Raw genomic sequence first — 13,458 nt, 5'->3', positions numbered from 1 at the left:
TTAGAATATTGAGGTCATATGAAAACATTGTCCAACCTAATGTCCAGGGACAGAAAGTCACATTAGAAAAAAGAAAGGCACGAGAGATTGTATGCAAAACACCTTCCAGGTTCTGTGCTTTATTTTTTAAATACCCGCCCAAAGCTACAGTATTTTCATATTGCAATATTGATCCCTTTTAAGTGAAATGATTCTGGTTCCCTTTCTAAAGGGGGAGAGATGGTTCCTCCAATGAGAGCAACAGTGAAACAGGGCGGGGTTTGAAACAATCTGCTCCAACTCCAAGGTGATTGTACAGAGATAAGCGGACCAGATAATGATGTTGACCCAGAAAGGCAGAGCAGAGCGCACTCATAGCTCAATAACGTTGGACCTGGTTTAACAGTAGCATTTATTGTGGCACATATACTGGAAAATAAACTTGCCACGTGATTTTTCAAGACGTTTTTTTGTTTCATTTAGCTGTGAATGATAAATTGGATTTATGAGTTCTTTGACATGGAATGGAATTTTTCTGTAATTTGTTGACGGTCAGTTTCACATTTGAATGCGTGATTAATGATACCGATAGAGCTGCTCGCGCTGTGAATCTTTTCGATGTTGGAAAGGTCATCGGAGGATAAGGGCATGGACGAGTTCAGACGGGTCGCATTCCGGAGGAAGTCCCGAACTTTAGACAAGTCGGACATGGAGCCCAAGAAATGGAGCCCAGGGATTACAGGTGAGTGACTACCGAACCGGTGGCAGTGCCTAGGTGGTGTAAAAGCTGTGTCACGCAAGGGGCCAAAAACTCTGGTCCTTAGGTTTGGGTGCAGACAGTGTGGATTGTAATATTTCGTGTAACATGTAATAATGTGTATATAACACTATAGTATTGTCCTGATACTGTGGTGAGGTCTCCTATAATGGCTATTCCATGGTGATCCGTTTTACTGTTGTGCATGTTCACATAGCAACTAAAATAGATAGTGTTGCCTTGCTTCACAGTCGACTACTGTAACAATCATATCTCCTTAGTTGTATTTAGGGACAGATCGACATTTACTGGGGGGGGGTCCAAAATAGGGGAGGGTTGTCATTCTTTTTTTTTTCGGTGGGGAGGGTTTTTGGGGTTTTGAGGGGCATATGAGAGGGTAGTGCGTTTTTCCCTGCTAGTTTTCCCTAAAAACAATGGCTTGACTTACTTTTGATATTACCCTAATAAAGTTTAGAAACGTTTGTGAAGGTTTGATGTGGTGTGACGATTATTAAGCTTTAGCTGCTGCTGGCCTATGATATGAAGGCAGTGTGCAACGGCGCGCCAACTGACTCCGACAGTTGAACTTGTGAGGAAGACTGTTTCAGGCCTACCAGAGTTACTCCTATAATCTAACAATATAATGCTTATCTTTCTACAAAATATTTGGATAGAACATGTATGACATCTTCTGTACGTCTATATCTGTATAGTAGACGCAGTAGCCATCTGACATAAAGTAATGAAAGTCAGTGTGTCATGCCACCTGCGTATCTCTATCTCTCTGGAGTCTAAGTTTCTCTTCCTTTATAAACCACTGTTCCCTGGGCGCGGATGATGTGGACGTTGATTAAGGCAGCCCCTCGCACCTCTCTGATTCAGAGGGGTCGGGTTAAATGCAGAAGACACATTTCAGTTGAATGCATTCAGTTGTACATCTAACTAGGTATCCTTTTTCCCCTATTGATTTTGGAGTTGAAAACACAAACCATGATATTGAAGTGCCCCGACGTTGGTATGCTCTGTGTATTGGTTGTGTGGTACATTGGCACAGAAACCTGTTGGTGGAAAATTCATTGCATATATTTTATATAATTATAAATATGGCATCAACATGTTGAAAATCTGAATTCCTCCTAGCTGATCACTGTCTGCAGCCAGCTCTGATCGTAGTGTAATGAAACAGGCATGGAGAGGGAGCTCGTCTGTGGTGGTCGGCGAACCCTCAACATTCTGGCCCGTAGCCCTGCGTGGCATCGACTGTGCCACAAAAGCATGCTGAAGTGGCAAAGTCAATATCCATGTTTCTAAACACAGGGTCGCTACAGTTATTTGTGGTCGTAAACATTATTTGGAGTTAATTCTATGAGGGGAGAGGGTGTTACATTTATTTTACTGTAGAAGGGGAGGGACATGTGAAAATATTTTTTACTTTGGGGGGGGTCGCATTTTTTTGTTATGACACCTTGAGTTGGACCAGCCCCCCCCCCGCCCCCAGTACATTTTGATCTGTCCCTTACTGCTTCACATACCTTTTTTTGTCATTGGGTGAACATGATCTATTGAGCCATTGTGAAAGTATGTAATGGCCAACACACCTGTAGTTTACATAGTGAAGATTGCATTGCACATAGTGAAGATTGCATTGTACTAGACTGCCGAACAGTCAGGTAGGAAGTGGGAGGTTGCAGACAAGCCCTAACCTGTTGTGTAATTACCTCAATGCCTCAAGGGACAGAATATTTTTCTACTTCAGTAAAGAACAACATGCCAACTTTTCACTTGATATGTCAATTCATAGCACATATACAAAAGTTGGTTGCCTATCTAATACCCTGTCCCCTCCTCCACTTCTTTCTCCCTCGATCTCCCCCCTATTCCTCCTTTTCAACCGTTGACTAATGTTCCTTCTTTCTGTTACTGGGAGTCCTGGTCAGGGCAGGTGGAGCTGGGGTCTTACAGCTGTGACTGAGGGGTTCTGGGCTTTGCCTTGAACTGAGGGAATAGAAAGGAATCCCCCAGTGACTGACTGTGAGGAACCATGTTGTAAACACACAATACAGTGTTGTGCCTGGGCATGCCACAGAGAGAGAGAGAGGTGGAACACTGACATGGCCCAGTCTTATCTCTTCCAGCCTGGGGAGATTAACGGTGGTTTTGCAAACGACATGGAGCACAGCAAATATTTTATTAAAAGCAGAGGCAACTGTAGCCTTCCAACCTGCTGATTAAGGAAAACTTTGCCTTTGGGCAATGTCACCTCCAGGATAGAGTGGTGAGGTGACCGTTTAAGACTGTGTCTGTACAAACAGAAATAGCCAAATCAGATGTCACTTAATTAAACCAAGTGGGGTGAGCCAGCAGATGCTATAAGAGGTGAGGTAATACTGTAGGGTTCATGAGTCACCTCAAGGGGCTTCTCCTCTGGACCACAGTCACCTGCTGCTCTATAGGTATACTCATGTGACTATCTTGGACCATATGCAGACCAACAGGATGAAACATTGACTATACATCTGGGAGAGTCTTCATTTTGTTTTCATTTTACCTGGCATCTATATCGGTAGTGTATATTACTGTATATTACACCTACTGTATATCACCTTACCTATTTAGATATCTGTACATCAGTGATTTCCCCCTGTATTCTCAAATGGAACGACTGCCCAAACATTAGACTTATCTCATCATGTTAACCCAGTACAGTACAAATACACTATATATACACTGCTAAAAAAAATAAAGGGAACACTAAAATAACACATCCTAGATCTGAATGAATGAAATAATCTTATTAACTACTTTTTTCTTTACATAGTTGAATGTGCTGACAACAAAATCACACAAAAATAATCAATGGAAATCCAATTTATCAACCGATGGAGGTCTGGATTTGGAGTCACACTCAAAATGAAAGTGGAAAACCACACTACAGGCTGATCCAACTTTGATGTAATGTCCTTAAAACAAGTCAAAATGAGGCTCAGTAGTGTGTGTGGCCTCCACGTGCCTGTATGACCTCCCTACAACCCCTGGGCATGCTCCTGATGAGGTGGCGGATGGTCTCCTGAGGGATCTCCTCCCAGACCTGGACTAAAGCATCTGCCAACTCTTGGACAGTCTGTGGTGCAACGTGGCGTTGGTGGATGGAGCGAGACATGATGTCCCAGATGTGCTCAATTGGATTCAGGTCTGGGGAACGGGCGGGCCAGTCCATAGCATCAATGCCTTCCTCTTGCAGGAACTGCTGACACACTCCAGCCACATGAGGTCTAGCATTGTCTTGCATTAGGAGGAACCCAGGGCCAACCGCACCAGCATATGGTCTCACAAGGGGTCTGAGGATCTCATCTTGGTACCTAATGGCAGTCAGGCTACCTCTGGCGAGCACATGGAGGGCTGTGCGGCCCCCCAAAGAAATGCCACCCCACACCATGACTGACCCGCCGCCAAACCGGTCATGCTGGAGGATGTTGCAGGCAGAAGAACGTTCTCCACGGCGTCTCCAGACTGTCACGTCTGTCACATGTGCTCAGTGTGAACCTGCTTTCATCTGTGAAGAGCACAGGGCGCCAGTGGCGAATTTGCCAATCTTGGTGTTCTCGGGCAAATGCCAAATGTCCTGCACGGTGTTGGGCTGTAAGCACAACCCCCACCTGTGGATGTCGGGCCCTCATACCACCCTCATGGAGTCTGTTTCTGACCGTTTGAGCAGACACATGCACATTTGTGGCCTGCTGGAGGTCATTTTCCAGGGCTCTGGCAGTGCTCCTCCTTGCACAAAGGCGGAGGTAGCGGTCCTGCTGCTGGGTTGTTGCCCTCCTACGGCCTCCTCCACGTCTCCTGATGTACTGGCCTGTCTCCTGGTAGCGCCTCCATGCTCTGGACACTACGCTGACAGACACAGCAAACCTTCTTGCCACAGCTCGCATTGATGTGCCATCCTGGATGAGCTGCACTACCTGAGCCACTTGTGTGGGTTGTAGACTCCGTCTCATGCTACCACAAGAGTGAAAGCACCGGCAGCATTCAAAAGAGACCAAAACATCAGCCAGGAAGCATAGGAACTGAGAAGTGGTCTGTGGTTACCACCTGCAGAACCACTCCTTTATTGGGGGGTGTCTTGCTAATTGCCTATAATTTCCACCTGTTGTCTATTCCATTTGCACAACAGCATGTGAAATTTATTGTCAATCAGTGTGGACAGTTTGATTTCACAGAAGTGTGATTGACTTGGAGTTACATTGTGTTGTTTAAGTGTTCCCTTTATTTTGTTGAGCAGTATATATATATATATATATATATATATATATATATATATATATATATATATATATATATATATATATACTTTTGTTAATCAAATGTCTACCCTGCTAGAGCTGCCCCAGTCAACTGTAAGTGCTGTTATTGTGGAGTGGAAACGTCTAGGAGCAACTACAGCTCAGCTGCGAAGTGGTAGGCCACACAAGCTGACAGAACGGGACCGCCGAGTGTTGAAGCGCATAAAACGTATTTGTCCTGGGTTGCAACACCCACTACCGAGTTCCAAACTGCCTCAGGAAGAAACGTCAGCACAATAACTGTTCGTTGGGAGCTTCATGAAATGGGTTTCCATGAACGAGCAGCCACACACAAGCCTAAGATCACCATGCACAATGCCAAGCGTTGGCTGGAGTGGTGTAAAGCTAGCCGCCATTGGACTCTGGAGCAGTGGAAACGTGTTCTCTGGAGGGATGAATCACGCTTCACCATCTGGCAGTCCGACGGATGAATCTGGGTTTGGTGGATGCCAGGACACTACCTGCCCGAAGTGCATAGTGCCAACTGTAAAGTTTGGTGGAGGAATAATGGTCTGGGGCTGTTTTTCATGGTTTGGGCTCCTTAGTTCCAGTGAAGGGAAATCTTAACGCTACAGCATACATTGACAATTCTGTGCTTCCAACTTTGTGGCCACAGTTTGGGGAAGCCCTTTCCTGTTTCAGCATGACAATGCCCCCGTGCACAAAGCGAGGTCCATACAGAAATGGATTGTCGAGATCGGTGTGGAAGAACTTGACTGGCCTGCACAGAGCCCTGACCTCAACCCCATCGTACACATTTGGGATGAATTGAAAAGCCGACTGCGAGCCAGGCCCAACATCAATGGCCGACCTCACTAATGCTCTTATGGCTGAATTGAATGCAAGTCCTCGCAGCAATGTTCCAACATCTAGTGGAAAGCTTTCCCAGAAGAGTGGAGGCTGTTATAGCAGCAAAGGAGGGACCAACTTCATATTAATTCCCATGACTTTGGAATGAGATGTTCGACGAGCAGGTGTCCACCTACCTTTGGACATGTATTGTAACCTTATTACTGATATGACTGACTTATTACGCTATCCTTGTAAAATCTGTCATGCAACTTTTCTAGAATCAAACCTGAACTTGAGCTGAACCACAGTTGTTTGTCTAAGGGTGGGGAGAGCATTTGAATTGACTATACTTCATAATTACACTTCCTTAAATAGAAATTCCTTCCACTTGACATGATACATTGTTGCTCAGCGATTGAGCATTTTGATTATTGCCTGAATATCTGGCTGCAGATGCATAGGTTGAGTTTCTCATACTGAGCAAGAGAAGATGTTTGTTAGGAGAAGGAGCAGTGGAGCTTCTGTAACTGTAACTAAGGCCCACTGTTTCCATTTTCAGTCGTGAATTTGCTGGGTGCTCGTTAACTCTACAGGAGACCACGACTCACTAGGGCGGAATGGAAGGATTATTTTTGCTGCATTTGATTTCTTTTGTCCTCCTTGTAGAAGAAGGTTCTGGAACGTCATTAAATGTTATCTTCAGATTGTATAGAGCAGTGTTTCCCAAACCTCTCCTCGAGGACCCCCAGACAGTCCACTTGTTTGATGTGTTCCATAACTAACACAGCTGATTCCAGGGGTGAAAGTAAGCCGGTATGGTCCGGTCCAGTGTCCCGGACAAATAAATAGTGGGGGTACACCGTACCATTCAAATGTGAGCCAAACACAATACTTAACACTAAATGCAGAGAAAACTATAGACAGTTACACCATTATTTATCATTAGCGCATGTCAGAGGCATGAAAATGAGCCAATTGACTTGAAAACGGGCAGTATACTGTACCCTCAGAATTGTGGTGTGGTTCGACGAGTACACAGTTTTTGCCAAGGCGGAGATAAGTGGCCAAGACCGAGACACGCGTTTACTGCAGTGAACGTATTCATTCAAGCTACTTCAAGTGTGGTGGGCCTAATGACAGCTGCCCAGCTGGAGAGAATTTATTTAGCAAACGTAACTGGGAAACTAGTACCGGTAAGCTTCACAATGAAAAATAATCTAACAGGCGAAATGATGAATCCGATCTGCTTTATCTATTACCCAGTGCAAAAGTTGACTGCGGGTATTTATTTAAACAGTACAAATATTTCAATGAATTTTTTTAAAAACGGTGTTGACGGTATTGGAAAATCATACCGAGGGTACTTCGAAATACCCCCGGATACGGTATATAGGGTATACCGACCAACCCTAGTCTGCACCATATGATGCTGTGGTTGAAATCACCTTTAACCACTGTGATAGGTGCATTCCCTTAACATGATCTCTGTAAACACACTCTACACTCCACCCCACACGGTCCAAAGTCTGCTTTTGTTTGTATCTCCGTCAAGATATCTCCAGCCTTCACACTATAATATGTCAGTTTAACTCACATGTAAGGTCAACTCTTGTGTGTTGGCATTTGAGGTATTTGTTTCTGAGGGAAAACCTCTTCAACCACACCAAGTAGGCTGGGTCTGAAAGTTTCGCCTGGTGGCCTGGTGTTAGTATGAGCCTTCCTCTGAGACCATAACAAAGGATCTGTTTATGTTCTCTCTGCCCTGGGAAGGAGCAGGGCACCCTGGGATAGCATAGCGGGGCTGGATGAATCAGTGGCTTTGTGTTGTGTTGTTATTGTGGTGGTTGTTGTACTGAGCTGAGTCCTCTGTCTCTCTCACTGACTAACTGGCTTTAATTCACTCTCAACCCCTTGTGTTGCGCAACTCACGCAGTTCATTAGAACTATGAGAGCTTTATTAGTCTGTTCAATTTGCATGTAATAAACATGGGTTATTACCACCTCATGAATTGTAAGCCATGAATTACAGTGACAGCATTCCTGCAGCTGCATCTCTCTCATAATGGACTAATGTATGAATGGTGTTGTGTCAGAATGAGGAACCAGTCTTTAAGTTTCCCACAGAGGCCCTACTGAACAGGCTACATAATAAGTCCCTCTTCAGTACACGACTCACAACGTCACGACTCACTCGGTTTTGGGTGCAGAAAGACCCCCATCGCCATGATTTATATAGTTATTACATAACAAGATATTATCATATCCTTTCAATGTTGTATTAAATTGTGTTTTTATATTTTTTCTTTTTTATTATTTTTAGGGGTTAGATCAGCTTTAATATTGCAGATAGATTGTAGCTTCAATCAATGTAATTGTCTGCATCATTTCAAATCCCCCCAAAAATATTTTTTGTAAATATATACAGTACCAGTCAAAAGTTTGGACACACCTACCCATTCAAGTGTGTTTTCTTTATTTTTTACTATTTTCTATATTGTAGAATAATACTGAAGACATCAACATTATGAAATAACACGTATGGAATCATGTAGTAACCAAAAAACTGTTAAACAAATCAAAATATAGTTTATTTTTGAGATTCTTCAAAGTAGCAACCCTTTGCCTTGATGACAGCTTTGCACACTCTTGGCATTCTCTCAACCAGCTTTAATTCTTTAATATTTAATCATTTCTGGACCCCTGAATTGATATTTATTATAGAAATAGGCCTTTTAATTTTGTCTGGCTTGCCATTCCAAATAAAATGTGATATTTTTTTGCTCATATAATTGAAAAAAAAACAGGTCGCTAGCTTTAGGCAAGACCATAAACTGGGATATGACTAAAGAGTTAATCAGGGTGATTTTTCCACAAATAGACAGGTATTTTCCTTTCCATGGTAGCAAGATCTTATCTATTTTTGCTAACTTTCTATAAAAATGTATTGGAGCAAGATCATTTTTTTCTTTAGAGATACGTATACTGAGTATGTCCACATCCTCGTCAGACCATTTTATTGGTAAACTACACAGTAATGTAAAAGTTTTTTTTTTAAATCTGATCCAATACATAATATAGTACACTTGTCATAATTTGGTTTTAATCCAGAGAGGTTAGAAAAAGTATCTAGATCCTCTATGAGGCTGTGGGGGGATCTAAATTGTCACTGATGTAGAGAGGAGTAGGCAGGAGGCAGTCACAGGTTTAGAACTACTGAATTTATTTAAGCACCATAGATCAAAGTGGGACAAATCCAAACGGTGTTTTGCTAAAAATATAACTTCATAAACAAAAGGGCACAGGGCAAACCCAAAGTGAAAAATATAAAGTACTCAGGAAATAGTAGGAGAGATTCTTCTCAGGAAAACAAGTAACATTTACAGTGACCGACAAAGACAAATGGCAGAGGGAGTAGGCCTTTTCAAAGTTAGCTATGAATACCAGGCCTGGTTTCCCAGATTTTTCATATGAAATGGATCTTTATATTCATCACTTGGATCCTGTTTCTGTAATGATGAAATCAGACCTTCTTGTTGCGTGTCTGATAATCTACTATTTATATAGGAGTGGTTAAACATGCTAATAATGGTCCTCTGAGTATATATATAAAAAAGGTTTGGTATACCTCTACTGGTATGTCATCCAGCCCTGGAAATTTTCCCGGACATAAAGGCTTTAATTGCATCAAGAAGTTCCTCCTCTGTAATTTGGCCTTCGCATGAGTCTTTCTGTACTGCTGTTTATTTTACATTATTGATAGAAAAAAAATCCATACAATTAACTTCGGTAAGTGGAGGAGACTGAAACAAAAACATATGTTTAAAGTACTTTACTTCCTCTTTCAAAATATTGTTTGGTGAATCATGGGTGACTTTCATAAATCATTTTTGGTTTCGATGTTGAATTTTTGAAATAATATATTACACTTGATCTTTCTTGACTAAGTTCCTCCATTTCTTTTTGTTTTTCCTCTAACTTATTCTGAGCCTCTATGGTACAGTTTTTATTGCTATCTATCTGTACTGTTAGTCCTTCCATTTCCTTTGTTAATATGGACTCTTTTGACCTAAATTGCTTTTGTTTTAGAGATGGGTACTGAATTTCATGGCCTCTAACGGCACATTTAAACGTGTCCCATACAATACGCTTGCATTGTTGCTTTGATTATTGCTTGAACAGTCGCTAAGATTATATTTGGTTGTGATCTTTGCAAAATACCTCTTTTGGATACAGCTCATTGAAAGAGACTGGGAGCAAAGCTAGCCAAAGATCCATTTTACTGGTTGAAGTTGAAGTGTTTTTAAAAAAATTATAATGCAGTTGATTTGCGATGATGACACAAGCATTATATTAAGCAGGACGTTCCTACGAGCCTTAAAATCCACTCATAATCCAAAAGTAGTGTGAAATGCATTCATAAGCAATGTGAAATACATTCATAAGCAAAATGTAAATGGTGGCTTTTTTTGCTGGTGGTCTATGAGAACTCTCGTGTTCTGCAACCAAATTGTGTGCATCGACCTCAAGCGGCAATGTTTACAAAAACAGAAAGGGGTCTATACTAATATACTGTCACTGGTGGCTTTATCCACTGAAAAAGTGTCATCCTACAGATACCTAGGTATTTGGTTGGATGACAAGTTGTCCTTTAAAGTTCATGTGGATAATCTTGTGACAAAGCTTAAATTTAAATTGGGTTTTTATTTTCGTAATAAGGCTTGCTTCCGGCTTATAGCTAGAAAGAAGCTTGTTCAGGCCACTTTTCTCTCTGTAATTTGATTATGGTGACTTGTTGTACATGCATGCAGCCTCCTCCGCAAGGATGCATGATAAAGAGACTGGACACTGTTTATCATGCATCCTTGCGCTTTATTACAAATGCCAAGTCACTCACCCACCATTGCACATTGTACCAAATGGTGGGTTGGACCTCACTTTATTTGCGCAGAAAGATACATTTGAATGTGTTCATTTTACAAAGCCCTTTTTGGTAAACTCCCTCTAACTTTGTAGTCTGATCTCCTTCACCACTAGCAGTTACCACACCCGGTCTGCTAGGTGGTTGCTATTTAAAGTCCCCAGGACATTCACAGTATTAGGCAAGACTGCCTTCTCTTCTTGTGCACCAGACACATGGAATAATCTACAATCCATGTTTCATCTAGATATGTTAGTACCACTGAATGAATTTAAGATATTGATGGGAGACTCTGTTACGGAGTGTAAATGCTTTTTTAGGCTGGATCATGTTGTTGGATTGTATTGTTGTATGTTTTAATTAGGTAATGTATTGATTGTTGCTGCCTTCTTGGCCAGGTCTCCCTTGAAAAAGAGACTCTGGGTCTCAATGGGCTTTTCCTGGTTAAATAAAGGTTAAATAAATACATTGAAAAAAAAGTACACTCTGTGATCTCTGTGCTTTCTGTTTTGGTGTTATCTCTCTGCACTCCTGCTTTTGTATGAGCATGTGACTGTATATAAACCCCTGATAGCCCACATCATGAGCTTAGAGTCAAAGCCAGACTACATTGATCTTCATCGCTTTCTTCGTCAGGCCTTGCATGTTTGTTCAAAATATTCACCCAAAGGTCAAATGTTTTTACCCTCCACAAAGTCAATTAAAGTTTTATGGGAGTGTTCTCTTATTAATAATATGCAGAAAAGTACCTCATACCTATACTGTAAAATATGGTGGTGGATCTTTGATGTTATGGGGCTATTTAGAAAACACCATTAGTTTAGTTTTGTCAGTATTAGTTTAGTTTTGTCAGTATTGAGGATAAGCTTCAATTGACACAAGGTATGTTGAACAGTATAAAAGGCAGTTTGCAAGTTCTGGAAAGCTTTTGTGAGAGACGAGGCACAACAATAAATAACAGTATCATCAGCATAAAAGTGAAGCTGCGCATTTTGCACATTTTTGTCTAAATTATTTATAGAAATAGTGAATAAGAAGGGACCAAGTACAGTGCCCTGGGGCACACCATTACAGACAGACAATTTAACAGACATGAGCCCATCAAATTGAGTGCACTGAGTTCTATCAGACAGATAGTTAACAAACCATGCAACTGCATGCTCCGAAAGCCCTACACTCGACAATCTCTGCCACAGTACAGCATGATCAGCTGTATCGAAAGCCTTAGAGAGATCAATAAAAAGTGAGACACAGTGCTGTTTTTTGACAAGGGCTTCAGTGATATCATTTAAAACCTTCATGGCTTCTATAATTGTGCTATGCTTCTTCCTGGAGCCCGATTGATACATTGATAAATACAGTTAGCATATACAGTTGAAGTCGGAAGTTTACATACACCTTAGCCAAATACATTTAAACTCAGTTTTTCACAATTCCTGACATTTAATCCTAGTAAAAATTCCCTGTTTTAGGTCAGTTAGGATCACCACTTTATTTTAACAATGTGAAATGTCAGAATAATAGTAGAGAGAATTATTCATTTGAGCTTTTATTTCTTTCATCACATTCCCAGTGGGTCAGAAGTTTACATACACTCAATTGGTATTTGGTAGCATTGCCTTTAAATTGTTTAACTTTGGTCAAACGTTTCGGGTAACCTTCCACAAGCTTCCCACAATAAGTTGGGTGAATTTTATCCCATTCCTCCTGACAGAGCTGGTGTAACTGAGTCAGGTTTGTAAGACTCCTTGCTCGCACACACTTTTTCAGTTCTACCCACACATTTTCTATAGGGTTGAGGTTAGGGCTTTGTGATGGCCACTCCAATACCTTGACTTTATTGTCCTTAAGCCATTTTGCCACAATTTTGGAAGTATGCTTGGGGTCATTGTCCATCTGGAAGACCCATTTGCGACCAAGCTTTAACTTCCTGACTGATGTCTTGAGATGTTACTTCAATATATCCACATAATTTTCCATCTCATGATGCCATCTATTTTGTGAAGTGCACCAGTCCCTCCTGCAGCAAAGCACCCCCACAACATGATGCTGCCACCCCTATGCTTCACGGTTGGGATGGTGTTCTTCGGCTTGCAGGCTTCCCCCTTTTTCCTCCAAACATAACAATGGTCATTATGGCCAAGCAGTTCTATTTTTGTTTCATCAGACCAGAGGACATTTCTCCAAAAAGTACGATCTTTGTTATTTATTTTATTGTTTGTACAGATGAACGTGGAGGTATTGGCTGATTTCTTTTGATTTTCCCATGATGTCAAGCAAAGAAGCACTGAGTTTGAAGGTAGGCCTTGAAATACATCCACAGGTACACCTCCAATTGACTTAAATTATGTCAATTAGCCTATCAGAAGCTTCTAAAGCCATGACATCATTTTCTGGAATTTTCCAAGCTGTTTAAAGTTAAAGGAACAGTCAACTTAGTGTATGTAAACTTCTGACCCACTGGAATTGTGTTACAGTGAATTATAAATGAAATAATCTGTCTGTAAACAATTGTTGGAAAAATGACTTGTGTCATGCACAAAGTAGATGTCCTAACCAACTTGTCAAAACTATAGTTTGTTAACAAGAAATTTGTGAAGTGGTTGAAAAACGAGTTTTAATGACTTCAACCTAAGTGTATGTAAACTTCCGACTTCAACGGTAAAAAA

The 13,458-nt window shown here is 41.4% G+C and overlaps 1 protein-coding gene across 1 annotated transcript in view; it reads left to right on the top strand.

Moving 5' to 3' along the window:
* Positions 1-329: 329 nt before the first annotated feature.
* The window catches only part of fgd4a (FYVE, RhoGEF and PH domain containing 4a), a 108,640-nt gene continuing 95,511 nt past the window's right edge, over positions 330-13,458 (top strand). Inside the window, exon 1 of the mRNA XM_014147948.2 lies at positions 330-721. Coding sequence (XP_014003423.2) covers positions 598-721 — 124 coding nt within the window. The 5' untranslated portion in view covers positions 330-597. The remainder of the gene's footprint in view (positions 722-13,458) is intronic.

This window comes from Salmo salar, chromosome ssa16 (assembly GCF_905237065.1).
Source record: "Salmo salar chromosome ssa16, Ssal_v3.1, whole genome shotgun sequence".
NCBI lineage: Eukaryota > Metazoa > Chordata > Actinopteri > Salmoniformes > Salmonidae > Salmo > Salmo salar.
This window is presented reverse-complemented; position numbering and strand designations above follow the sequence as displayed.